General features: G+C 42.2%; 2 protein-coding genes across 6 annotated transcripts in view; one reads left to right on the top strand and one right to left on the bottom strand.

Annotated features, from left to right (window-relative positions):
- Window positions 1-27958, bottom strand: part of mcf2l2 (MCF.2 cell line derived transforming sequence-like 2) — a 91936-nt gene that overhangs the window by 38814 nt on the left and 25164 nt on the right. Inside the window, exons 16-22 of the mRNA XM_073476084.1 lie at window positions 12086-12152; window positions 10837-10952; window positions 7026-7095; window positions 5842-5934; window positions 5250-5342; window positions 2916-3038; window positions 350-430 (exon numbers count right to left, since the gene is read on the bottom strand). Coding sequence (XP_073332185.1) covers window positions 350-430; window positions 2916-3038; window positions 5250-5342; window positions 5842-5934; window positions 7026-7095; window positions 10837-10952; window positions 12086-12152 — 643 coding nt within the window. The remainder of the gene's footprint in view (window positions 1-349; window positions 431-2915; window positions 3039-5249; window positions 5343-5841; window positions 5935-7025; window positions 7096-10836; window positions 10953-12085; window positions 12153-27958) is intronic.
- On the top strand, window positions 16734-27465 carry b3gnt5a (UDP-GlcNAc:betaGal beta-1,3-N-acetylglucosaminyltransferase 5a). 5 transcript variants are annotated; one of them, XM_073476087.1, is made up of 2 exons: window positions 16734-17046; window positions 25466-27465. In XM_073476087.1, exon 2 carries the CDS (start codon window positions 26104-26106, stop codon window positions 27280-27282), a length of 1179 nt encoding a protein of 392 aa, XP_073332188.1. In that variant the 5' UTR covers window positions 16734-17046; window positions 25466-26103; the 3' UTR covers window positions 27283-27465. The 5 variants fall into 5 exon arrangements, with proteins under 5 accessions (XP_073332188.1, XP_073332189.1, XP_073332187.1 ...); XM_073476088.1 differs by lacking the exon at window positions 16734-17046 and adding an exon at window positions 23775-23963; XM_073476086.1 differs by lacking the exon at window positions 16734-17046 and adding an exon at window positions 23775-24053.

The following is a 27958-nucleotide window of genomic DNA, read 5'->3' as shown; positions in this document are numbered from 1 at the left end:
AAAAAAGTACTGTTCTCTAAAGTCACGATGCTCACAGATGATTTCATTTATGTGCAGAAATGAACAAAACAACATTAGAAAACTTTACTTTTCATCCACAGAACAGCACAAAAACATTAGGTTTTGTTAATTCTGATGTTTTTTTCCTCCTTGACATCAGACAGGCTCTGTTGAATAAATGGCTACTGAAAAGGGTCAGCAAAAATGTAAGTTATACGTTAATTAAGGAGGTAAACTTGCACCGCTTTGGTTCTTTAAAGCTTCTCTGTTTGACTCCAGTAGAAATGACATACATGACATCCTCTTCTGATCATGTAGGCACGTGTGATGTTACATGCAGAAGTTGTACCTTGTTGTGGCCTTTCTTGTGGTCGGTCCACACGTTGAAGGATCCCTGCATCAGCAGCTTCCCGAGCTCACTCAGGTTTCCCTGTGAACATCAACACACAGACGTTTACATCACACAGTCACAGCAGTCAGCAGCGGCCGTCATTTTATGTGCACGACCCAGCTTCAGGTCTACAGCACATCATGTGGGGTTGAGGGGAAATAAAGGAAAATCTGTAATCCGTAAAATCTCTCCGATGCTTCTACCTGTAAACATTTCTGTCACGGTGTGATGACCAGCTGACAAATATAGTTTGATCAAAGTTTCTCTTGTTCGGGCCCGGTACCACCACACTGCTAAAATGTTAAAATTGAATGTGCTGAACTCCTGACAGCCAGTCTTCAATCTCCACAGTGTGAAGATCTTCTCTCTGCTCCTACTTGACACTTTTGAGAACGAAACACAAATATAGCGAGTCTAGAAGCCTCTTATAGAAAAGCAGTTCAGGGGCACTGATTGATTATGCTCATGATCGAGTTTGACAAACGAGCAGCTCCTCATGAAAAGATGGAGTTCATCAAGTTAGGAGAGTTTGTTTCATCAGAGGATTAAATAAGCTCACTGATATATTCTCACATGACGCTCGTTATCTACTGTCGTGAACATACAGTGAATGTTTCGCAGCCCACTTAACAAGCCCTGCTTTCCTCAGACATCATTACCAGAAAACTGATTTATTTTACAACATGGATTTGATCCCATGATCATAAACGTTTGTGTCTTGACTGTGTCTCTGTGTAACTACAAAGATCCACATGATGATACACATGTCAAGTCTTTGAAACAGAAACAGTCAGAGCGAACACACAGGCTGAAGTCACCAGAGAGTGAAATGAAACGTTTCTTCACTAACAAAGACTTAAAACACACACAGCACAGCCAAAAAAATCACCACAACTTCCGCAACTGACCTGCACCTCTCCATGATTTATTAACTGAGTATGACTGCGACTCTTTGACCTTGTTAACAGAGTTGGTTAATGAATGATCTGGAGTTTAAGCTGGGTGGATATAGCAGTCCTATAAAAGTGTTTTTATAGGACTGCAATAAACTAACCATGCAGGTTCTTGGATATTTTGATGCAGATTTGAGAATATTTGACACACTAGGACTGTTTATGTTTGTGAAACAGCAGACGCATGCTTGAATGAAATGTGAAATGTGAATTTCCCTTCATTCACTCCACTCACACCTCAGAAAGTCCTTTAAATAAAGAGTTTTTAAGCCTGGAACCAAGCCGACCGAGTATAAGATGATTTGTGACCATAAAACATTTGATCCAGAGCAAAATAAAATTCAAAATTTAAAAAATTGGACATCTTTTTAATAATGCAAAGGTACAAGCTGTGTACATAATACTTTGAAGAGTGAACGCTTACTCATCCCATAAACCACTGCAAATCTTTCCTTTTCCATCTTTTAACCCTCAAACACGAGTACATGACCTGACCTGCAGTGATTTTTGGACCCTTCTCCACATCTACACAACACAGCATGATGGGCACACAGGGAGATCATGGTCGCTCTGTGGTAAATGTAACCGTCCAATCGCAGAAGCATTTACTTGCTGCAGACATGACTTTGTGGGTGTGGTAAACACATCCATGGTAACAGCACGCTCCATCAATCAGAGATGTTGCTGCTACACTTGGAGGGTAGGGTAGTACTTCCTGATGACACAGCAAATAAAACATGTTTTTCCTTAAAACAAAATTAATATCAGCTGGACTTGTGGCGTCCACAGGAGCATATGCCATCATGTCACAGCCCCACAGCTCGTGGTGAGTCCATCCTGACAGGTTGTGACCATACGGCTCGTAATCAACATCCTCACTTCAGAAAATACATTTTGGATGTTCACTTCCAGAACCGCACTGTTGAGCTCTACCCAGCTGCATGGACTCAATCTTAAATCTATATATTAAAATGGTGGTCGATATCACATCAAGGAAATGTTGAAGAAGAAAAACAGTCGTCAGTTGTCAGACAAAACGTACGAGGTTGAGACCATCTGATGAGAACAACCCTCGACTCACACACTTTGATCACACGGGCATCGACTCAGGTAAAGTGAACGGATCTCTCGTAGATAATGTGCGACTGCACCGGTTCTGTTGTCTTTGAAGTAAGAAGTGAGGTAAAGAGGTAATAAATTCCTCGTATGCATCGACTCTCCACATTTGCTCTCTTTACTCTCTTCCTCCCTCTCTGACGTATCTGTCGTTGACCCAGAAGTTAAAGTGACAAACGACCAAATGAATGCACCATTACCTTGAATAAAATTAAGATTTCTCTTGGTTTAAAGATTGTAGGTAACATTTATGATGGTGATGATGGTTTTTAGACATTTTAATGATAAAATGTTACTTTCTTTAAGTCTGGTGAACCTAACACAAGGTTACATTTCAGTAGAGTCAACAAGGCTTCGGTCTGGTTTCCTTGTTTCTCAAGTTTTCTCGACATTTTTACAGTTTGCATAAAGATGATGATGACGATGATGATGATGAAGTAACTCCGCGTACTGACCTCAAAGCCAGTGATGGCTATCTGGTGCATGGAGTCGTTGACTGACTTGATGATGTCCAGCATGGTGGCTAAAGCCTCCTCCAGCTCAGCCGTCCCCTCGCCCTTACTGCACTTTAACATCTCCTGGAACACATGAAGCAGGTTAGAAAGGTTAGAAAGGTGAGTTAAGGATAAAAAGAAGAAAAACAAGAGAATGAACACAGAAGAGGAGAAAAAGAGGAGAGAGAACAAGACTGATGATGATGAACACTGAGGAGTAAATCATTAACGCTGATAGGCAGGCGGAGGTGACGGGGTTATCAAGCTGAGGATGAGGTCTATTGTCTGAGTAACAGCTCCTCTGGTGTTGAGTAAACCCTCATCAATGATGTATATCTGGCTGCAGTGGACAGGATTTCACTGGAATCTATTTTGGTGATGTATTGAGGGTTAAGCATTTTTAAAAAGCGTTCGTGTACTATAAGAGGCGCAATATTTCAGAAAATTTAGTTTTTTATTTCCATTGTTAACATAAGGCTACAGCGGTTTGTATACAGTTTTATAGGATTTTATTAACAATTATTGCAGATGTTTCCCCCGACCTTACCCTGAACTTGCAACTGAAATATAATCTTACTTTATTTCTTGCCAGACACCTGGCAGCACAAAAAATAATAATAAGTTTATGTTTAATAAAGTTGAAATACAATTTTGTGCTGCCACCTCTTCCAAGTACAGAAGCCCTGAAGGGCAAGTGACATTTTTTTCTGGTGCTCCATTTTCTAACTTTCGCTCGTGAAATTTTTTTTCACATGTCGAGCCGAGTGAAAAAACTTATTTTGCTCTGTTTCACACATGAAAAAAAAAAATTCACTTGCCCCTCAGGGCTGCCATAACCAAGCTTGTGTGGTTTTTCGGCGCAATCACTTCAAAGTCCTAATACTGACACCTACAATGTGTGGATGAGCTGAAAGAGAAATCATTTCTTTGTTACTAAAGCCCCATTAAAAGTTTTGTGAATTTTGACCTCCTAAATGTTTAAACTTTGTTTTGAGACCTTTGCTTGTGAAGGAGTGGAGTCAAAGGTCAAAACACAGGTACATCCAACCACTGCCCATTAAACACAGTCAAGACGAGGACACGCAGATCCTCCTTAAATTATTTGCCCTAACTATTGACTGCATATCCATAAAAAAGGCTATTTTAATGCAGCACACTTACATGAAACCCTTCCTGCTTTACCCAACAAACCAACACATCATTAAACAAATCAAACCTCCATCCAACTCCGTTTTATCAGATTTACTGGAAGTTTAGAGGAGCTTCCAAACCACGTGATCAAGCACAGTCTAAAGTCTGCAGATTGGTTAGCGATCAGATCATAAACCTGCACACTCCAACATGAGGAGTGGAGCGGTATATGATCATAAATGTGGGCGCTGTGGTGAGAGACTGAAGCCTCGCTGTCAGCGGCACCAGGCTGGGGATAGAGCTTTCAGGGAACTCCTGTGGGGGATTAAGTGGAGCAGGCTCGACTAATTAGCCGATAATTACACAAAATAATGCCCCGTTATTAATGTACTGAAGTATTTGTCAAACAACATTGGGATGATTTTTTATTCAGGCTTTGAAATCAAATCAAACAAGCTACTCAACCAAAGCAAGCGAGCAGACTTCAGAGTTCATATCATTCACTGTCGCACAGCTGACAGCCAGACAGCCCAGTGGTGTTTCAACCAGAGCTCAGGCAACATATCAGAGCGCTATGACAGCAGATGGATTGCTTTACAGTTGACCTGACCTTTACTGATGGGAGGTGAGCAGTGCTGCGACGTACTCATTCTTTCAATATAGAGAGCAAGACTGCAAAATGCAATAATACTCACTTACACACTTCACGAGCGGGCTTTAATGTACAATTTCTACACAGCGAATTGGAGAGTTTCATTAACACTCTATTAAAAACTTCCCATGAGCCCTCATCTTGATCTATTTGCGTGTCGTTTTCCATCAAGCACTCCACTTCTGCAGCTCGTGGAGCGGATCTTTGTCGCATGAGATTTCCACGTCTCCAAAGTAAGTTGGACAAAATCACTGACCGTAACGCAACGCGCCGAGCAAGACAGGGATTGAAATAGCAAAGGTCTGCGTTGGTGTGGCTTATCTCTTGAACCGGAGAAAGCAGCAGAAGGTCGGCTGTAAATTTCTACATCAAGAGTCGAATCACAGATCATAATAACAAAGTTTATTATGATCATCGAATGCCTGTTCTTCCACTGGTTGTCTCACACGTTAACAGCAAATCAAACACTTCATAGATTCATTTGTGCCGTAACAATGTGTGTGTGTAGTTACCTTGAGCATGAGCTGGTATTTGGTGATCCTCTGGACAGGCTTCAGCAGGTAAGCGTCCAGAGAGAGTTTGTGGTCCAGTTTCTTCTGGCATTCCTATTGGCACACACACACACACACACACACACACACACACACACACACACACACACACACACACACACACACACACACACACACACACACACACACACACACACACACACACACACACACACACACACACACACACACACACACACACACACACACACCAAACATTTTCCGTCAGGAAGCGACATGTGCTGCACCGACTCAACCTGCTGTTAACGCTGCAGCAGGCAAATGATCATAATTAAAACACACCTGTTCCAAAAAGTGACAAAATGCGTTGATGTTGCTGTTTAGGTATTTAAATTGTAGCTTCACGATGGACAGTGTCTTCTGCTGGCGTATGGAAGTGTCCTGAAGTCTAACATCATAAACAGCACCATACGCTTGATGACTGAACTTCGTCATGACCTCCAGAAGAAGATCTAATTCACCAAATCTTACAAGGCTCCTTATACTGTTGTTGTCTCCTTATATTGTGTGTGTGTGTGTGTGTGTGTGTTACCTGGAAGAAGAGGCTGTCTCCACACTGTCTCCAGAGGACTTCAGAGCGGGGTTTATTCTGACAGTACTTCTCATACACCTGGAGCTCTTCTTTCTGTCGACACAAAGGCATGTCAAAGTCACGAGAGGGCCTTAAATCAGCATCGGCAGTTCCTGGTCCACTTCAGCTGTTTCTCAAGTATGAAATACCCTCATCTACGAATCTACTCATTCTGTGCGTTTGAGTAAAGGAGCCTACTATCATGAGACAGACACCGCTTCCTACAAATATACATGTTGGAGGAAACGTGCAGTAACTGGCCTCCATCTTACTCCCAATGTCATCTGCACTTCGTGAGATTTACCCAAAAGCAGCCACTCACATATCTGGACCCAGCACTGGAAACTCAAACACTTCTTGTCTTGTGTGTCACTCAGTTGTCAGTCACCTTATCCTGCTGCTCACTGCCAACCTTCTGAATTCATCTTGTCTGGTACTTCTAGTCACAGCTGACCTCAGATCATTGCCGACAACATAAAACACATCTGGTCATCGCGGCCTACATACGTAACCCCGGTTCAGTTGTTCAGTCATGGCTGACAAGTTGCCATGTTATGTTGCTGGTAAGTGCTACATATTATTGCTTTCTGGTAAGTCGTCATGTTAATTGCTCTCCAGTGATTGCTGCCACACTCATTGCATCCTAGTAATTGCTTTATTTTTTATTGCATCCTGATAATCTCTGTCTCGCTGACGCAGGTCCCTCGTCATTGCACAACTGTACTGTAATTCAAGTTATTTTTCCAATTCATTGCTCGTCATCTGCTGCCTTTTATATAATGAAAAATAGAGCACTTTTGTTTTATCAGCTACACTTCTCCATGAATTAACTTTACATTATGTACTGTATCTAGAAATCTGCTTCGACCCCATCAGGTAATGAGGTAAGGTAATACTTCTTTTGGGGGGGAATTCCTTTACAGCACAGTGCGTCACTACCCAATTAAAATATGATGTCATAACCCTTCCTATTGTGTCAATAAATTAATTTTCTAATTCTTTCAGCATATCTGAAATAAAGTATCTTCATTGAAATATAGTTGAGTAAAAGTGTGAACTAAGAGAATGGCAATATTGCTGTAAAATACTACGTACTTGGGTAAATGTACTTTGTTACTGTCCACCACTGTTTCTGAGCTACTCACCCTTTTCAGAAAACAGGTTCCCACCAGCTCTGGTTTCTCTGCACAGTTCTCCAGCTCCCTCAGAAATGTCCTGCAGGTGATTAATGAACACAAGAACAACAAGAACATGACACACGTTGTAATTTTTAATCTGGCGAGCAGGAAACCAACATTAAGCCAATGCTTTAAGTGACTAAACCATTAAACTGAAGTGTGTAAGCAGCTTCAACAACTTGGACATTAATTTGTTTCAATATTTGTAAGCGTGACATCACTGGATGTTTTTAATGAGACCTGGGGACAATTTCCAAAAATTGTCCCCCAAAAAAAGGCTATTTTTTATTTTGAACCTTATTTTGAAAGTGGTTTTCGTGCCTGAACCTAAACAGAGCACCTTTCTGAGGTTTTGCAAAAATGTCCTTTCCCAACATTTATTCTGGCGATTGGGTTGGTCTGGTTTTGCTTTAGCAGGGCAGGTCCACTCGTTTCATTATCAAACATAATATTCATTTGTCAGTTGCGCCAAACACCAATTCATAGTGTCACTGTTTAAAACAACAACATATTTTTGCATATAATATGTGCTATAATATGTAAGAACTCATAACTGGTTATGAAACAGTCCCAATTTAATACTGATGCTTCAATACAGTATGACCTACACAAGCAAATGTGGAAAGGCTGGCTATTTCTAAATGGTTATTATTGATACTGTTACTATTTTTTTATGGCAGAGTGCTGAGGATGAATCGAGGGGTCTCAGTCTGAAGAAAGAAGCTGCTTTGTAGTCTCGTGGTACGGTATGACAGTAAGACACAAAAAAACACTGAATAGTTTACGCTGTTTGACGCCACCATCAACAAAAAGTGAAAATTCCTTGTAGCAGCCACCATGTAAAAACACCTCTTCCATTAAAATGACATTTTACACATGACGGTTGGTTTATGGGTCATGAGAAGATGAGAAGATCTACCAAGCCCGTGAAATCATTGTATAAAGTGTTCTTGAGGCTCTAAAGGAGTCAAGTCAAGTCTGATAAAATAACCCTGATGATGATCATCTCTTGGACCCGGAGATCTCAAAGCAAAACAGAAAAAGAAAGCGTTACAAACTGCAGGTGTGGACTTGTGGAAAATGTAGGGTCCAGTGATTTGTGAGGATATTTCAGCCAGTGCTGCTTCGATTTTTACCATCTTTTCTTTTTAAATCTTTTTTAGTCTTTGGCCTCTAAGTTTACGAAATGCAAAACCACGGAGCCTAAAGAAGATGAAATAATCCACTGTAGTCTAATATAGGCTCCACTTCAGACTTTTACCAGTCGCACTACAAAGAGATGAGAGGCTGTGCTAACAAGTAGACTGGGAGAGAAAAAACAGAGAGGGATAGAGAAGAGAGGTGAGACAAAACAGGAAGCAAGAGAGGCGGGAAAGGAAGTACAAGAAGAAAGAGAATGGATGAGATAAAGGATGGGAGGGAAAGGAGGAACAAGTCTTTGGTTCAGGCCTTCAGGGAGTCTAATCTGCCTGGAACGCCTGTGATGTCTCTGAATCGTTCTGCTTGTTGACGGTTGCTTTGAATAACCATCTTCTCGACATACTTGAAGCACATGCACACATGCATTCAGTTCTATAAATTACAGAGTGAAGCGACGATTTGAGGAAGTAAACACAAACTCTACAGCTCATGTGTTGACATACAGGCTGCACAGTCCCACACGTTCACGATTCCAGTCTACAAATCGTCATTATTTGTCTTTTATTGCCCGCATGAGTCTTTATGAAAGGAGAGGGGGATGAAGTAAACTTGTGAGAGCTGTTTGTGCTGGGGTCATTAAGTAAGGGAGTTATCTCTCTGATGACCCATGCCCACTGTTTAAGAGCAAATCTGATGGACTACATGGACGATACTGGTGAGCATGGTGACTCTGCCCGGGACAAACAAGGAGGCAGCCTCTCGATAAACTTTCTACAGGGTTTACTCATTTTACAGCCCGATCTCGCACCAAAGCGTGTTCCTAAACTTAACCAAGTAGTTTTGGTGTCTTTACTTGAAAGTGTAACACTGCAATTTTATCATTACTAACTTGACCATGAGATGAGACTGTGTGGTTCTCACAGGTAGGTTAGCCCAAGTACGCCGATGACACGTTTTAATATGTTAAAGGTCAGCTGGAATTATTCAAATATCAGCTGGAGATGGAGTTTTCAGCTAAATCACAGATTTAACATTAAGTAGCTACCCAGTGAGCAAAAAGTGGTCTAGATCACGTCTTTTAGACGTCATTTATGGACATCCAAGACGTCTAAAAGACGTCCTCTTGGGAGCCAAAATGAAAGTTTTTTTATACGTCTTTTCTAGACGTTGTATAGACGTTTATATGTCGTTTGTCGACTAATTCTGGCTGTCTGTGGACGTCCAGATCATAGCCAGTATGAATGTCTATTCTCGACTAATTCTGGATGTCAGTGGATGTCTAGATTATGGCCTGACTGGACGTCTTTTCTCAACGTCATTTATCGACTAATTCTGGCTGTCAGTGGACGTCCAGATCATGGCCTGGCCCGACGGACATGATATCAACCTGTTTTGGACGTCCACAGACGTTGCCTGCTCAGTGGGTAACTACAGATAAAATCTGCTTGCGACACAGCCAGCATCAACAAACACTTGGGTTGTAATCTTCTTATATGGTTGTGATAGAGTGGAAACTCAATCACTTACATCTTAGTCACCTTAAAAAAAACACAAATATCTTAAAACTTTGGCTCATAAATCTACAACTACTATTTTTAGGATGACTTCTCTCGACCCTCCGTTTTAACACAACCAAAACAACGTCAGGTCTCCACTGATTGCTCTGGAACACAGACACATCCTATACAGACAGCAGTCATGATGGTCATCGTGTTAACAATAGTGACACTGCTGCTAAGGTGCAAAGGTGAAATAAGATATAGCATGATTAGTGTCTCATACTCATAAATAATCATAAAAACACAAAAGGAATGTTTAGGAAAAATTAAAAAGGTGATTAAATACTACCTGGATATCTCTCTTCTGAGTAAAAGAAGTGTAAATATACATAAGTAAGTATATATGGAGGTGACCTACTATTTTAAAATGTAAACTATGTGCAAACAGGATGAACACTGAACAAGCAAACACACTCAACAGCCACAGCAACAATGGAAACACTGGCTCTTTATCTAATTATGCAATACAATTTAGCTGGTTACGATACAGTATCAGTGCTGTGAGCTGTGAGGCCGGGGTCAAAAGATCAGCCGGGAGTCTTGACATAATATACAGTATCTGTTCTGTTCCTCCCACTATTTGCACAGAATATCTTAGTCCTAATGTTTGATTGTTAGGAAGACACTATTTCTGTGTGTCTCTGTGTGTGTGTGTGTGTGTGTGACCGCCTTCAGCAAACAGACAAGCTGGGATGCAAACTGTGGATAGACGGACGTTGGACTTAGAGGTAATACAAGAGTGTAAGAGAGTGAAAGACAAAGTGAAAACGTGTTTATATAAGTAACAAAACAGCCACTGAACGTTCGTCTAAACTGCGGCTTACTTCGACCCGTTAACAAGGCACTGACTGGTTTAATTTCACAAAATACGTATGGTCATTTGAGGGTGTTTGGACTACTTTGAAACCACTGTGATATGATATTATGAAAAACTGAACAATCTAATGGAAGCTGATCAAGATGACTTCACTCCTGTGGAACTCACAGTTTACAGTGTCAGAGAGGTATTAAGTTTGCGACCGATATCAGTGTTTCCAAGACGTAGTGGCAGGGCAGTGTACAAAATACATTCCACCCACCTGTTGTGAAATTCATATATCTCTGGCAGGTTGCCAAACAGCACATCCCTTTTGTTCTCCAGGGACGGGGGGATGAGGTGGCTGAGCTCTGAGTTATCCAGCTCTGCAAAATAACCCTGGGATGGAGGGTGAGGAGGAGGGTAGAATAACGGGACAGATAAGAAGAAAAAGAAAGCAAGATTAGCCGTAATAAGCTGTAAAACATCTAAAACATCTAATCATTTCGACTTAAGACTTCGGTCCACCTGCAGTCCTGCAGATTGACATCTATAGGTGATGAGAAGACTTATTTACACCAACACATCATGCTTTGCTCGTGTGATCAATAAACTGTACTGTCAGAATCAAATGCAGTCCTGCTGGAGTTCAACATTTCATGCGTTTGTAATCCAGCAGAAAATTGATTGAACATACTCGACCCAGGAGATCATATGAAGGTTATACACTGACATGAGTCTGAAGGTTTAACATATGAGGGAAGAGAAATGTAGTGTTCAGCTCAGGGATGCACCAGTTCAGTGTCTGGATTGAAGACTATGCTGAAAAGATAAAATCCAACACAGAGACCTACGTCAGAGTCAGGTATCAGGAAGTCAAGTGACTCCAAACTAAAGGTGTATGACTAATAATCACTGTTTAAAGTAATGGATCAGACCAGCCCTCTATATTGGAGGATTAGCTCAGTACATTGACATGGTTATACAGTGTAGTTTGTTGGGATTGAAGATGTTTTCAGTAAGCAATAGACCGTAGTCACATGGCAGCCATTTTCCTCTTTTTTCACGCTCAGGGTACGGCGCTCAAATGTTGAAGTGCTTATATAAATGTAGTGAATCTGAGAGACGACGACCATTTCACAGATTCTCCATTGATCAGCAACTGAAAAGACGACAGATAATGAACATTCAGAGGGACACTGGGCCATATTTCAAGGTTAAACAACATATCTGATAACCTGTTAGCTACCATTAGACAGCAGCTAACGTCAGCATTCAACCACTTGTGTTACATGATAGGAAAGCTGAATATTAATTCTCAGTTATCAACACACATCATTTATTTAACGTTGCCTTACATATACTAAAGTTAGCTATCGTCTAGCTGTAGCTAATGGGTTACCAAATATGTCTTGTTTACCTTGAAATAAGGCCTCGTGTCCCTTCAGATTTTCACTATCCACTGTCCATTCGCTGCTGATCAATTAAGAAGCATGTAAAAGCGGTGGGAAATGTAAGCATGAAAACTGTACCTCCATGATACTTTGCAGTTCCTCCACGTACAGCCTCTCTGTTTCAATCAGCTCAGTCATGATGTGTCTGCAGAGACAGAAAGAAAAAACATTCATGTATTCATCTATGCAGCTGTCCACTTGGACCCACTAACGCAATATTGACAACAACATGAAAACTCAAATAATGGCTTTTTCAATCTTTGCACAGCAGTAATGACACCAGAAAGTGTTTTGTGGGCGTTTAGGATGAGCAGTGAGATCAGACTTCATCAGGGTTTGTCTCCCATTGGGCAAATGTGGCGCCATTACAAAAGGGAAACATTTTTTTATTTCACGGTGCCTCCTCTACATTGGTAATTGCATCGTTACCCTGATGTTCAATAAAAGGGACTTAATCGCTTTATAAGTCATCAGGAAACTGAACATTCATGTTCAACCTTCATGATTCAATTATGCAGTGAGGATCCTTCCACCAGGAGGAAGTCGACTTTATAGCCGTGTTTGCTATACAGTGAGCTTCACAGGAAACAGGGCTGGGCTGACAAAGGTGATGCATTACAGGTGTGGAGGGAAAAGTCGCCACAAAAACCTTAAAAAACACATAAAACAGAAATAAAATAAGACAAACAGAGCAGGACCATGACGCAGATATCCATAGATAAAGGGATTCCCTTTAGTGCCTCCCCAAGGACACATCTGTCATTATTTCAAAATGGTAAACAAGCTCTGTTATGTCATTTTACAGTTTGATCGGAAGGAAGGGTTAGCTCAACAGGAATATTTGAGGATTTGCCCAGGAGCTTGAAGGAAATCTACTCCCTGTTCTCAGAACATACCACAGTAAATGGATCATTGTTTATCTGCAGCGGTTTCTAACAGTTGTAAATCTAAGAGAGCGGTTTACAAATGTAATTGCTGTAATGGCTTTATCAGACATGTAGACTTCCACACCTACATCAGAGAGGAGAGCAGCGCCCAAGAAAGCCGTAAACGAATACTCCATTGACTTGATCTAATGATGGATGCAGCGGTACCACAGATGTTTTTCATTTGACTGATTCTTCTTCCTCATCTCGACCTGGTCGCCTACATTACCCACAATGAAACTCTTGCACCTTGGTCAGAGATTTGGGAGTGTTATGTTTGTAGCAGCTCATAGTTACTCGAGCAGAGACTTGAGACGGGCAGCGTGTTTGTCTTCAAACTACACCTCCAGCTTGTGACACGGGCTTTGGCCCAATCCCAATTTTTTAACCTTCCCTCGAGCTTTAGAGTGCTACAGAAACATCAGCAGCCAGTACTGGTTGTTTTATGGTTGTTGTAAAGAAAATGACAATAATTCATTGAAACAACAGAGAATTTGAAGTGTGCCATGGAGCCTTATCACTTCACCGTGGCCCTCTTTCCCAGCGTGAGTGCGTGAAATGGAGGAAGGGGGCAAGGAATGCATGGGATTGGGCCTTTCTGGTAAACATTTGAAGTCTTAACCCTAGATAACCCTGATGACATCATCCAGTTTTGAGGATGAGTATGAAAGCTCATTCTTGACTTTGGCAAACAAGTCAGAATTCAAGTGAACCTTTTAGCTGTTTCCGGAGCTTTTCACCACATGGTATTCATCCTCGATCCATTGGGGAAGATGAACAGATGCAGTTGAAAGTTCTGGAGAAAGCTTGTAAGTTATTTGACCTGAGACTTTATTGGCAAACTGCTTTTATAGCCTTCATTATATCCAGAGAATGATTTGTTTCATGTACATATGTTTTTATATCACACCCAGAGCTGTGCTAAAAGGCTGTCTAATGCTAAAAGGCTGTCTAATGCACACAACATCAATAAAGCTCAAAGTAACTGCATGAGGTGCTCCCATCTGTCACATCACACATACAAACAGGAAATGAAAGAACTTGTGCAAATGTTTTTTATGCTGGACAACCGGAGACTTTTCAGGTGTCTGTGTTTTCGTTGCTGCAAATCTGACTTGCAGACTGTAACTGAATCGCTTCTCTCTAACCTTGTTATAACTGAGAATGTGCACAAGCACAGGGACACAAAGGGCTCTTCTTGTGCGCTGCTCTCTTAGAAAATACTCACAACATGAGTGCTGGTACTGATTTGTACGATTTCACACATGTGCTCATGCACAGACACAGACTTCTCCTCAACCTGAAACCATAATTAGGTTTATTGCACATGATGCATGGATCAGCTGATGCAACCTGGAGGACATGCATTCTATATACTGTTGAACATAAGTTAATATTTAATGAATGTTCTTTGCCAACAAAAAACAAGAACCACTGACAATTCACTACTTTAGACCTTTAAATATAGACTTTTGGTATTGAACTCGGACCCTCAGAGGACCGTATGGTATAGTTTTGGTACCTGGCAAAATATGTCTGAGCACAGGAAAGTGTCAAGTAAAACATTTCTGCATTACATGTCAGATTTGAAATCTTCTTTAGTTATTCTCTGATTTGTTAAAGGACAAGCAAGTCATTTTATAGTCACGTGTCCCGCCCACCCTCCAATCACATGTCCAAGACCAACTTTCTTCATGGAGTAGTGCTGGAACGAGACCTTAAACCCAGAACTAAGTTAGCATTTTCACACTCCCGCTTGAATGGGTTTTTCAGTTAGATGCCTGTAGATTGTTTGTAGCCTAATGCTAGCTTTTTTTTTTTACTTCTGATGATTTCAATTACGCTTCAAAAATAATAACAGTGGTGTTTATCTGTGAAGATTATCTTGCTGAACAAAAGGTGTCGTATCAAGTATCATAAAAGTTGCACTCATAAAAAATGAAACATATTTAATCCAGTACACTGGTCTGGTGTGACTGCTAGCTTACACTGGTACAAGTTAGCTAATATCAAACTTTATATGGTAAATATTGTTGTGAAGCTGATATAGTTTGCTGATTTAATGTCTCCCTCTCTACTTGTGCTGCTACTATCACACAACATTTAAGATCTGAGAACTTTGGCTTCTCTTCTTCAATCAAAATGTAACAATAGAATCAATATTTAACATAGTCTTGTATTAGTATTGCATAAATGACATGACACCTGCGCTCCCATGTGATAATATGTACCACTTTATACCCACATATATTCAAAAGTTATTCCGACCCTCCAGTTTCTCTCCCTCTATACGGTGTTGATTGCACAGTTGAGTCACGACAATCTCAAAGATGCCTCAATAATCCTTTCATCTATCTTTTCTTCAGGCTTATTAAATTTAAATGATAGAGTAAATAGAGTTTCATTTGGCTGCAAATGAACCTAATTGAGTTTCAACAGTTTCCTGTTTACTGAGGTTTCAGATTGCGAGCGTAGGGGATGGTTTCTGTGTCTCTCTGGGGTTACACTGGAGACAGTATCTGGGGCGCTCAGTCTCAGTCGCAGGGAGTAAGCATTTAGGACTAATATCTGTCTGTTGTTCTTGTGGTGAGCATTATATTTTATTATATTATATTATATTGTGCATAGTTTTCCTTTCTTTTTTTGATAATGCCATATTACCACTCACTTGTTTGTTTTTTGTAAATATCTTGCTTTGTTTCTATTTATTTTCTATTTAACTTTATGCATATTTTTCTGATTCTTTTTCCTGTACTGTTGCATCTCGAGCTGTTGTAACAAGTGAATTTCCCCGTCGTGGGATAAATAAAGCCAATCTTAATCTTAATCTTAATCTTAATTGTAGCGTGAGAGGTCCAGTGTGTGGGAATCTTATGCCTTTAATTATATATTATTCATTAGTGAATAATCACCTGAAACTAAGAATCGTCTTTTTGTTACCTTAGAATGAGACATGTTTGTTGACAGAGGGAGCGGGTCCTCCTCCACAGAGTCCACCATGTTGCACCAGCCTGTTCTCACTTCCAATCTGTCAAACACACACAGCAGCCTGGCCCTACACTAGTTACCCCTCCATCGTCACTTGTTGAATGCAGTAGCTCGAAAGGTGGGAGTCAGGGGGAATTCAGGGTAGTTGGATGCGTCATACACTGGAGTTCCCCTCGAGAGACCGGGGCCTCCTTCCATTTATGGCCAAGGGTCAAGAATAATTCAATTTGAAGTTACTGTATGTTGAGTAAGTGACTTAACGTGTGTTTTATATTATGTGATTGACTTATTTCAGGTATTGAGACTGAACATATGTTCTTTCTTATTCATATGTTTCATTTAAATAATCAAATACAGATAATTTTACATCTAAACAATAATAACATGAATAAAAACATGAGCCACAAACCTTTAAAGCAGAAGTAAGATAACCTGTACAGCAGCCTGTAGATAACAGGAACCGGAACCAAGCAGTTAAACTTAACCAAACCGTGACATTCGACAACGTTAATAACAATCCAAAAGTCATAATACGTAAAGTGTTTGTCAGCGTGCCGGTGTGCCGGTGTGTGTACTGTGCGGGGCACCAGCTCACGCACATATTGATTCATTTAAAACTGAAATTCCTCTCATGTGCCTGTGCATATAAATACTGACACTGTGTGTGAAAGGAAGCACAGATAGAGGGAGGTGGGATGAAGTGAAGGGGGAAAGAGGCGCCTCGTGGATCCTCCCCCTCTACAAGATACACCCACCCACTTCACACATACTGTGGCTCTCTCTCTCTCTCTCTCACACACACACACACACACACACACAGTGGGACCTTCAGGGCAATCAGAGCCATATTTGAAGCGCTGCTGCTGAGTTGCTGAAGTGGACTACTGCGTCTGACAGGAGGGGAAAAAGTGAGAACAAAAACCAGACGAGGAGAAGAGGAAAAAATCTAAGTGGCAGTGATGGTGAAGGAAAAAGAGAAGCAGCTGGGAAGAGTGAGGCAGAGAAAGTGAGTGTCACAGGTAGACAGATAGAGGGAGAGTTTACAGGAGCTGAGCTGAGCTGAGGAGAGGAGAGGGGTTTATCTGTACTTTACCCCACACATGGACTGGACTCAAAAACAGCCCGGTAAGCCAGGAAACACAGTGTGTATATCAGTGTGTGTGTGTGTGTGTGTGTGTGTGTGTGTGTGTGTGTGCGTGCTAAAGGGTGTTGCTCTAAATGAGGTCTATAATACCTTCCAGTGTTCAAGGCTAAAGGTGTCAGCTTGCAGCAGCAGACTGACAGAGTTAAGAGAGGTAAGAGGGGGAAAACAGGCTGCATGTGTCAAGATGATGAAGTCAAACAGGTAAATAGTCCTGGAACTCAAAGCATTTTTTCTCTCTCTCCGGGTCTCTGCTGGAGAGGTTGCCTCGACACAGTCAGAGTTTACAAGAAATGTTGCAGAAAAAGGCGGAGAAGGATGAATCAGGCTGAGGTCAGCAGGGAAACACAGAGCACACAGGGTGTAAAAGCTAGCAAACCTTGAAGAAACTCACGTGACAGAAAGTCATAAAAAGTAGCTGTGAAGTGGTTCATTCTTCGCCGGAGTACCTGCGTATGTTGTTGTGATAATGCGCTCTGGTTTCAACGTAGTACAGTTAGTTTTCATCGGTCTAAATGTTCTTTATTAATCTTCCGAGGTTCTTCTTTTTTCTGTCAGTGTTAAAAAGGAGCTGCTGTGTAGGTGGTACGGCAGTGAATACTTCTGTATCGCTTGCCAGACGGCAGCAGGGTGAACAGTGTTGGTACACTTTGGGCTCTCCTCTGTAAAAGTTGGATACACCGTATCATGTTTGCCGCGACAGATTCTCTGTAATGCCGATTCACAGCAGCATAAAACGATACGCCATCGTAACAGCAAATACAAGGGCGAAGATCACAACGGCTGATCTCTATCAATTAAGTGAGAGTGAGATAATAGCTTGATTCCAAGATCATCCGGAGCACAGGACGGTTACTGAACAGACACAGTCACAGTTTGCACACTGTATGAGGATACAATAGTGTTGCTGTATAGGTCAGAGACGACAATTAGGCCATTAGATGTGCAAGAGGACTGTGTGAGGAGGGTGTCCTTCACTCTCTCTTCTCCTGTGTGAGTGTCTGTGTCAATCTATATAAGAAATATAAGAGATATAAGAAAGTTCAGCAATTTGATCTTTAAATCTCTAAAAATTGTGATTGTGCAATTGTTTCTGCAGAACAGAACCTGGCCACCGCGCCTAAAACTGGCTCGCAGTCCAGTTCTCCTCCTGGGCTTTGTCTGGGAGTGTTTTTAGCTTTGTGTTTGTCATGTTGATGGAAGAAATGTGGTGATTTAAGAGTTGTTTAATCTGTTTGACAACATACAACAACAAGGACGGTCACGTCCATTCCGTTAATGTTCGCCACTGTATTTGTTGTCATCGCTGTAGCTCTGCCAGCTCATGACCATAGCTGCGTTTGAATAATTGAAAAGCCTGACGCTGTGGACACTGATAGATCTCGAACCGAGATATAGAAAGCTTTGTTCCTGTTTTGATTGTTTTGTCATGCTATAGGGCTTCACAACAGGTGTAGCTGCTGTTACTGATGAGAGAACAAGAAATACTGCTATTATATCCCGTACGCTGTCCTTAGGGGATATTTCATAAAAGAACAAAGGTTGTGGCCTACACTTATTTTACAGTAAAACTATAAAAATATATATTTCACAGTGTCTTTTTTTATTTAGTGGTTGTGGAATTTCCCTCATGGTAGCAGTGAAGAGCCTCTGCTGCAGCACAGTGGATGCTGGGTGTTGGTCAGTGTGAGGAGGATTTTGTTTTGAGGGAAATGTTACTCTTACTTTCATCGAGCCAGTTTGGACGGCATGTTTCCCTCATGTCTCCTCCTGCCTCCATCTGCATGTCTTCAAAAACAAAAGGAAGGCTGACCCCTTCTGTTTGGGTTCAAACCAACCGCAGCTGACCAGTCTGATGAAACTCTCTTTGTCTATTTCTTTCTCTCGTCTGTGCAGCAGGTACAGCAGTGCACCACGGTTGTTTACTACTTCGGTCATGGAGACACATGAGGACTAACATTATTACCTCCACCTGTGTGTAAGAGTTCACTGAGGAGCCTCTGTACCACCTGGGCCAAAGGTTGTCATTTGTGTTCTGGCGTGGCCCATGTTCCTGCCCGTATTAGTCGAATGCACATGCTGTATCAACAGCGTGCTGTTTAGACTTTGCCTTTTTCCACTGATCCGTCTCATGAGGGAAGGTTTCATACTGGTTGTATCACTGTCCTGACTTGGCTCTCAGTTAAGGTTTGTTAGGAGTTAGGTGTACGGTAAACCTGATATTTCATTTGACAGGTGATATGAAGTGACAGCGACGCTGCTCTTGGTACGCACCCATCATCTGGCAGCAGACGCCTGACTTCATTAATCCTGACAGGAGAAGTCACAAGTCAGTTGAGTGAACTCAGACCGAGCCACAGTGTGAGACTTTACTACGACTTTGACCTGTACACGGGTCGTACGCCTGTAGTTTTTACTGTGCGCCCACAGACGTTTCCTGCACAATGATTACAACAGAAATTTCAGTCGTACTCACTTTTAGTTTTACCTGCAAATAAAGTCCTTTGGATGGTCTGTATAACCGTCAGCTTGTTTCTCTCTTGGTGAGTACATGCTGTGACAGTAAAGGCGGGGCTGTGGACACTTCTAATCCATTTGTGGCAGACCAGTCACGAGAGTTATCTAAGATAACAGACTGTATGATTAAACTCCCATTGAATAAACATGTGCGACCGCAGCCTGAATAACACAAATATCCTGCATGCCTGTAATATTTCACCCCAGTGACCAATACCACACATTATGGAGGGAACCAAGAGTATGTGAAGGAAGTACCAGTATGTAATCCGTCCTCTCTGCTCTCAGTGCTCTCCCTCTGTTATACATTTGCTTACATTCAAAACTCGTAAACAAAGTTCACACAGACTTGAGAAAATCCAGTTTCAGTTCCTGTTAATTTCACCGTAGTAAAGTGAACTCGTCTGTACTGTCTGCTGCGGTGTAGGAAAAAAACATCGGTTGGGTAATCTGAGCTGTTCGAGCATAAAGAACTGCTCAGTGTCAAATATCACCACCTGAACATTGATATCCATCAATGTGTAAAACTCACATTATGTTCCCACTCTGAGGAAACACGCTGCAGCTCTCCAGAGAGGGTTTCAAATTTTAAGATGACCTACTTTTAATCATTTGTTGTCGCGTGAGTTCATGTTGTACTGTTTTTTTGTCAATCAAGTGACCACAAGAAAATGAATGAAGTACTTCGATCATGTTATTGGTGATCAGTTGTGCATCTAACCGCTGAGAAGCTTCTTCAGGATTCCTGCAGAGGAAAAAAGGGGAGTTTTGACTTGATGACAAGTTGTGGCAGAGCCTGCGTGGACGAGATAACATCACAATCTGCTCTGTAGCGTGAAGCTTTACAGCTTCACCTGTCTCAAAACACAATAGTACAAAACGAAAGTGTCAAATTAAATGACATGAATCAGATGAGGTCACTGAGAGAGTCTTAACTACGTCCACGAGCACATGTGACAAAACTGACAGAAGCACTCACAAAAACAAACACAGGATTGCGTCCAAACAGCATCCGTGCACGTTTCATGTTCAGCTCAGAGAGGCACGACTCTGGCTTCAGGGTGAAGATGCCCGAAGCTGTTGCACTAAGAGTAGACTAGTTTCACTGTGATTATACTATATGAGGCGTCTTTGAGATGTGTTTACATTCTTACTACAAGTCTCCTGCCACAGGAAGCACACCTCAAGAAGGTAACTACCAGTTTTTGCAAGGACCCAGAACGTACCCCCCGTCCTAATCACCAGAAGAAATGTTAGCAATGTACGTTTCTGCCAATTTTTATGTTGCAACTTTACGTTTGCTTCGGTTCAACTTTTTTAAATTTTAGCTTGTGACAGCGTTGTGCTTATGGTCTGGTAAGGTTTAGGCGCAAATACCACTCAGAAAAGATCAAGTTTTGGCTTACAAGACCTGTTTTGGTTGACATAAGCAACGAGAGATGTCCTGTCTAACTTCCTGTCCCCTCAACTTCCCATCAGAAATATACACTTTTGTCGCGCTTACAAGTGTTGAAACTCTGTCTCAAACTGCAGTATGGATGTAAACTATGACACGTACAAATATGAACGTACCAGGGAGCAGAAACATTAACTCCTGACGAGTGACCGCTGTTAATTTGCAACAGCTGCGTGTATTAACATGTAAGGGTCTCATTTTGCACTCAGTGTGTACAGTAATGTTATTTTCCATCTTCAAAGTAGATGAAATTATTCCAGTTTCTAAAGTAGCGATATCAAAGAGAGTATCAAAAATACATACACCGATACCTTTTATTAATAAAACCAGCTAATTCACAGGTGCAGGTGGGCAGAGCAGTGTGTCATGGAGAATACAGAGCAGCTAAATGGTCATATATGAAGCTGTATAGATAATTGCTTTAATTAAATAATTAAGCGGACCTCATGTCCAGAGCCTACATAGTGGATCCTCTCATGTTGTGTTTAGTCACAAGACCTGTGGATGTCAAGGCCGGCCCACGTGTTGTCAGAGCGCTCCATTGTCGGTTGACCCCGGCGTTCATTCGAAATATGCTGCTGTGGAAATATGTGTTCAACCTATTGTGTGGCAGCGTTGCACAGACGTCAGCAGCTTCTCTGCTCAGGGGCTCTGCCGGGCTAAAGCCCCTCTATTATAGCTCTTTGTGCTGGCTCGGCACTTACATTCACAGTGTCCTCCGCAGAGTTAAAGACACTCAGCCAACGTGGGGGACGGGCTGTTTACAGTATACAATGCTGATTTACATGTTTACATGTCCACCATCCGCCCTGTTCTGGTCCCAGTTGGGCCTGAATGATGTCAGGAAAATATCTTATCAATACAAAGATACATCTGTTTGTATCAAACATAAATACACATTCATCTTGTTTTTACATGAAAAGAAAGATAAAATGATGCAGCTGTTAGTTGTAGAAGTCCTGCAAGTCACCTTCTAGATCAATGTAGATAGCTTTCTTTTGAAGATTGACCAGTCTGATGACATTTATCCAGTGATGAAATTGAATTTACTGTATCGTGATGTGATGTTTACTGAAGCAGATAAATGGAAGCAGATCTTTGAGTTTCAATTTTGTAAGATATAATTCAGCTGCATGTCATTTGAACATCACGCTTGTTATCTCGTCCCTGCGATCACAGAATCAACATCAGGCAAACTACCAATGAATATAATACGATTAAAAATATGCTTTTTAAGACTGAGGAAGCAGAAAACCACAAGCAGTTATTTAAAAAAAACCTTTCCTTGACGTGGAAATGATCTCATCTCCAAGCAAACCAGCTTCATAACCAGCATTATGAACAATGTGCAGCGGTGACACACTTCCTAACTGCGTGTTTGACTTGTTTTTCAGCCCACTATGTATTCCACAGAATAATACACGTCACCCGGCTTCACCTAATTTTCTCTTTTGGCCCAGGCCACTTCCTGACTCAACCTTCATCAGTGCCGCGTTAATTCAAGGGGAAATCACAAAGTTACAAATGTGATTCTTATAAACCTGCTGACAGGGTTTTTAACGCTCATCATCTTTTATGAATCGACAGTCGGAAACAAGTTCAAGTAAAGAACGCGTGAGTGGAAAGGTGAGAGGGGTCGACCCTTCAACCATGTTCCCATATGTGCTCATATCTGGACCAACAATGGCAGGAAGGCAGGTTAAACATGTGACTCAAAGATTACAAAGGAAATGGGGGGGGGGAAGCAAAGAGGGGTGGCGGGGGACAGGTCGAGCCACGACAACAAAAGATTCACAACACATGTCTCGGCCAAGAGAGAAACAGGACACCCTGTACTGAGGCTTCATCACCAGTCAAACACAAGAGACACGGCTGATAAAGCAGTTTGCTGCGTTCAGCACTGTGAGTGAGAGAAGACTCATCAGCACTTAGTTTGACCCCTTCACACTGTAGTTTATGGTTATTTTTGGATAGTTTGACACTAGTTGGTGTCACACTGACACTATCACACTTTGAAGCAACAAAATGTGATTTCCTGGAGATAGCTGACTGCAGCTCGGGTTGGACGCCAAAGTTACATTTTGTTGCTTTAACTGAGTAACTGTGTAAAACCATCCATATCTGTGTCCGATTCGTTCTACAGAGTGTGATGTCGTCTCGGTCGATCCTTTCTGAGCCTCTGTGCCGCAGTACAGCAGGACGTGCAGCAGGGAGGAGGAAAGACACTTTTATCACTCAAATAATGACATCCAGTTAACTTTTGCCACTTTTCCACCAAAATCAGCCGGTCTACACTGTTTTTTAAACACTGCTGCACATAAATTCTCAAATTTATTGACAACCGATATACAAACAACCGCGCCCAGTTTATCTGCCACCCAATTAAATAAATAAATAAATAAATAAATAACATTTATTCACATCAGTTAATTTACAACCTAAATATCCACCCGGTGTTGCAAAATAAATAGGAACACCCCTGACACAACCTTTCCTCTTCCTCCATATACCTGCCAAAAATATATATATATTTTTTAAGTGATTTATATTTGTGCTTTGTTTCAACTCCACCCCATACACAGACTCTTCTGAGTTCATTTGTTTGACAAGACTCACAGTAAGACCCAAAAGAAATAAGAAATAATCATCCTGACACGAGATACTTTCCACAGAAATATACTCAAATATTCTGGAAACTCAGAGCCACAACCTCTGCGATGTGTGAAACAATACACAGGCTATCAGCCAGTTTAAAAGGATGATTCAGCTGTGCAGGGCCAACACGCCTCCCACACACTGCAAAGCCCTGAGGGGTCTGGAAGACACCTGTAGACACCTGTCTGCTCAAATACCACGTGGTGTCGCATGAACTCATCCTCGGCGAGGACGCACAGCCGACGAGTGGCTACGTGTCACCACAACTTACCGGTACTTCCAGTCAACTGATCACGTGTGCAGCTCCAAGGGTGGTTTTTACTCTCCAGGTCTCCACTTTGGTTTTTTATCGACGCAGCTCCGGTGAGTCGCTCTTTACCGGAGGACCTCTCACTGTTTTATGCGTTTTCGTTGACGATGGCGATCTGCTGCGTCGGACTGATATCAGGTTGGAGATTAAAGTGACCTGATGTGACTCCACTCTCTGATGTCATCTTCTGTTTGGATTCTTAAAAAATGTGTGTTTGAGAGCTTTACGCGCGGAGTGACCCGCGCGCGCGTGTGTGTGTGCGCGCAGAGGTGAGGATCAACCCGCCCTGATTTGTTCACCCTCACATGGCGTTAATTAAAACAGCAGCTTCATTATGTTGTGCTGGTGGATTTGGCGTGTGAGCGCAGAGATCCGGACTGAACCTCAGTCTGATGACACTGTGCATGAGGCTGTTTTCACGCTGCGGATCTGCACAAGAGCCTGTGATGAAAACACACGATGAATTAAACTGGAGCCGGAGAAATAATCTACAACTGTTGTGTGAAAGGATTTGAAAATACCAGTCATTGTTGTATTGTTCCAGCTTCTCAGATGTGAAGATTTAATGATGTTATGTATCATGATTAATAGTAGTACATTGGATATCTTCAGAGGTGCATTTTTGGTTCAGACTAAACAGGATTTTTCAGACCTCGGGCTCTGCGCTCCATGCCAGAATTCAGAAGTTTTCATTTTTCCGTCCTCCAAATGCTTTAATCCATCCATGCAGTTTGTTCCTCACAGATACATTTAATCATTGTTGGGATTCTTTGTGTTCTGATCCTCACCGGTTGTTATTTTTCACCGGATTTGGTGATAATTTGTCCTCAACATCCAAGAAAACCCCCCCAGGATGATTTGCAACACGTTTTCATTTAATATAAATCAAAAAATCATATCTCTACTAGTGTTGTTGCAGCCACAGATCTTCTTCTTCAGAGCTAAAAACACACTTTTTATGTCTTTACTTTATTTACCAAGAAAGATGACTTTAATTTCCATGAGATGTTCAGAGCAGAGCAGCTCATCTTCACACAGAAACCAGCAGATGTTTGCTTGATAACGATTTAAACGATCAATAGTCGACTCATCACTTCAGGTCTAATCCTGTCCTAAACTGCTGTAGCTACAGTAGTGCTGTCCACAAATCTTAAACTGTGACACTTAAAGTCACAGAAAGTCCAAATAGAACAAGTCTTCATATTAAAGTCTCTCCTAAAAGCAGACTTGTTGTGCATTTTTGTTTTACTGATACTTCCACAGTACAGACGTTCAGGAGCAGGAGAGAACGGTGATGCTGCAAACACAGATCACCTTTTTATTTTCAGCCTGAATGGGTTGTTTTTATGTGTTGAATGATTTAATTAGTTGATCTAATATCAAAATAATTGGCAATAACTTGATGAATACATCAGCTAACAGCTTGTCTGTGACTCTGATCTTAGTTTTTTTGTCTCTTCCTCAGGTGCCATGTGTTCCTGTGATACGATGACGTTACAGTAACTGAGAGGAGGAGGAGGGATCAGGAAGTGGACGAGAGGAGGGAAACCTGTCAGGAGTTCACACAAGAGAAGGACGACGACAGAGCACGTTGAATGTTTTCGAGCTGAAGTAACGACACCGAGCTTCATCTGGAGCTGGTCACTATGAGGGACTGGAGCTTTTGCTTCATACAGCGGAGAAAGACCGGTTACAGAGCAGCCAGAGCGTTGAAGAGCCTGACGAAAGCTTACTGGACTTGACAAAGTCAAAAAAGAGAAGCCAGTTGGTAGGATAGGAGGAGGTGGAGGAGGAGGAGGGAAAGAAAGAGGATACATGTTAGGCGAGACAGACGATAGACGCTAAAGTGAATGAGATGATGAGGAAGACGATTAGATAGATGAAAGGAGAGCTAGAGGCAGAGGAGTCAAATGAGAAGTCAAGCTGAGGAGTGAATGAAGGCAGAGATGAAATAGCTACTGTACTGTCATAAAAACTGTCATAAAAACAGGAGTCAGGTGAGACTGATGAAGATACAGCTCCAGGAGAGCAGAAGTCTCGACAGATCCAGAGGATACGTGCTGCCAGCGTTCAGAGATCAGCAGAAATAAAGCAGCAGTCACGATGTTCATGAACTTCCGTCGCATCCACAAGTGCCAGTGTGTGCGGCTGCTGACCACGGGCCTGGTGCTGTGTATGGTGATGGTCTGCTGGGAGGAGCTGGACCACCACGTGGTCAGCCACATGAGATCCTACACGTATCGCTACCTGGTCAACAGCTACGACTTTCTCAATTCTTCCTTCGCCATCACATCCAAGCACCAGCACGGAAAGGACGGTGCGGATGTCGGGGTAGTGAACTATCCATACCTCATCAACCATCCGGGTAAATGTGGAGGTGTCGGTGGTGGAGATGACGTCCTCCTGCTTCTGTTCGTCAAATCATCGCCAGAGAACTTTGAGCGGCGCCAGGCCATCCGAGACACATGGGGGAACGAGAGCTTTGCCTGGTCAGAGCTGGGGGCGAACGTGAGGGTGGTGTTCGCCCTCGGGGTGCATCCGGACGTCGGTCGGAGATCCGGTGTGCAGAGAGCGTTGCTGCGGGAGGACCAGTCCTACAGAGACCTGATCCAGCAGGACTTTTTGGACACTTTTCACAACCTGACTACCAAACTGATCCTGCAGTTCCACTGGGGCCACGAGTACTGCCCCCAGGCACGCTTCCTCATGTCTGCGGACGACGACATCTTCGTACACATGCCCAACCTGGTGACGTACCTGCGGCAGCTCCTGAGTAGTCAATCAGGGGACAAAGACCTGTGGGTGGGGCATGTACACAGAGGAGCCCCTCCGATTCGCCGTAAAGAAAGCAAATACCACGTTCCTGATGACCTGTACCCCTGGCCCTCCTACCCAGACTACACCGCTGGCGCAGGGTACGTGGTTTCAGGCGACGTGGCCGCTAAGATCTACCACGCGACTCTGGTGCTGAACTCCTCCATGTACATTGACGACGTATTCATGGGAATATGTGCCAAAGCCATGGGGGTCTCTCCCCAGGGGCATGTGTACTTTTCAGGGGAGGGCAAGGCGCCGTATCACCCCTGCATCTACGATCACATGATCACATCGCACGGGCACGCCACAGATGTGCGCCTGCTATGGCAGGAAGCGACAGACCCCGCAGTGTACCACCGCTCCAGAGGATTTATGGGTAATCTGTACTGCACAGCGGTCAGAGTGATGCTGCTGTGCCGGCCGTATTACCAGAACACGTACTCCTGTATGGCTGCTTTTACATAAATGCTCTTAAGATGAAGGACTGCTGAATGCTGAATGTACCACACAGACATGGCGCTGCCTCACACAAATGGTCTGCCGCCATTTTTTTTTTTCCCCCTTCATGTTAAATTTCACTGTTTGCTGGCTATACTGTGTATTTGCTGTCTTGTAATAAAGAACAGAGCTGTTCTGTGAAGCAAACAATGCACTCATTTGTTCTCAGTCATCAGCTTTTCACTTTGTTTCACATTACTATTCACTCGTCGACTTCTGAAGAGGTTTAGTTCTGTGTGAGTTGTTGAAGATAACGTTTAAACCAGCTGGTCAATATTATGAATTCTCTCATCACTTGACAAAGTTAACTACATGTTCGGCAAACATGTCACATTCAGAGATAGATGCAGTGACTTAGACGAGGAATGTGGTTTTTTTCACTCCCAGTATGGACTGGAAGTTGAATCGTATAATTTTGTGTAAACCATTTTAAGATCTCAATATTAATGTGACTACAGGTTCTTGTTTTGTAAAAGGGATACATATAAAAATCCAACACATCTGATGTGTTTCCATGTTACTGCATCTGTAACTGTGATAGACCTTTTAATCCAAAGGTAAAGTGCACTTTATTTTGTGCACTTCAGAGCTGCAATGATCGATAAAGGAAACTATTTTTATAATTGATTATTTATGTCGGTCA

Source organism: Pagrus major, chromosome 11, assembly GCF_040436345.1.
Source record: "Pagrus major chromosome 11, Pma_NU_1.0".
Taxonomy (NCBI): domain Eukaryota; kingdom Metazoa; phylum Chordata; class Actinopteri; order Spariformes; family Sparidae; genus Pagrus; species Pagrus major.
The sequence above is the reverse complement of the archived record's forward strand: the minus strand, read 5'-3'. Positions and strand labels throughout refer to the sequence as shown.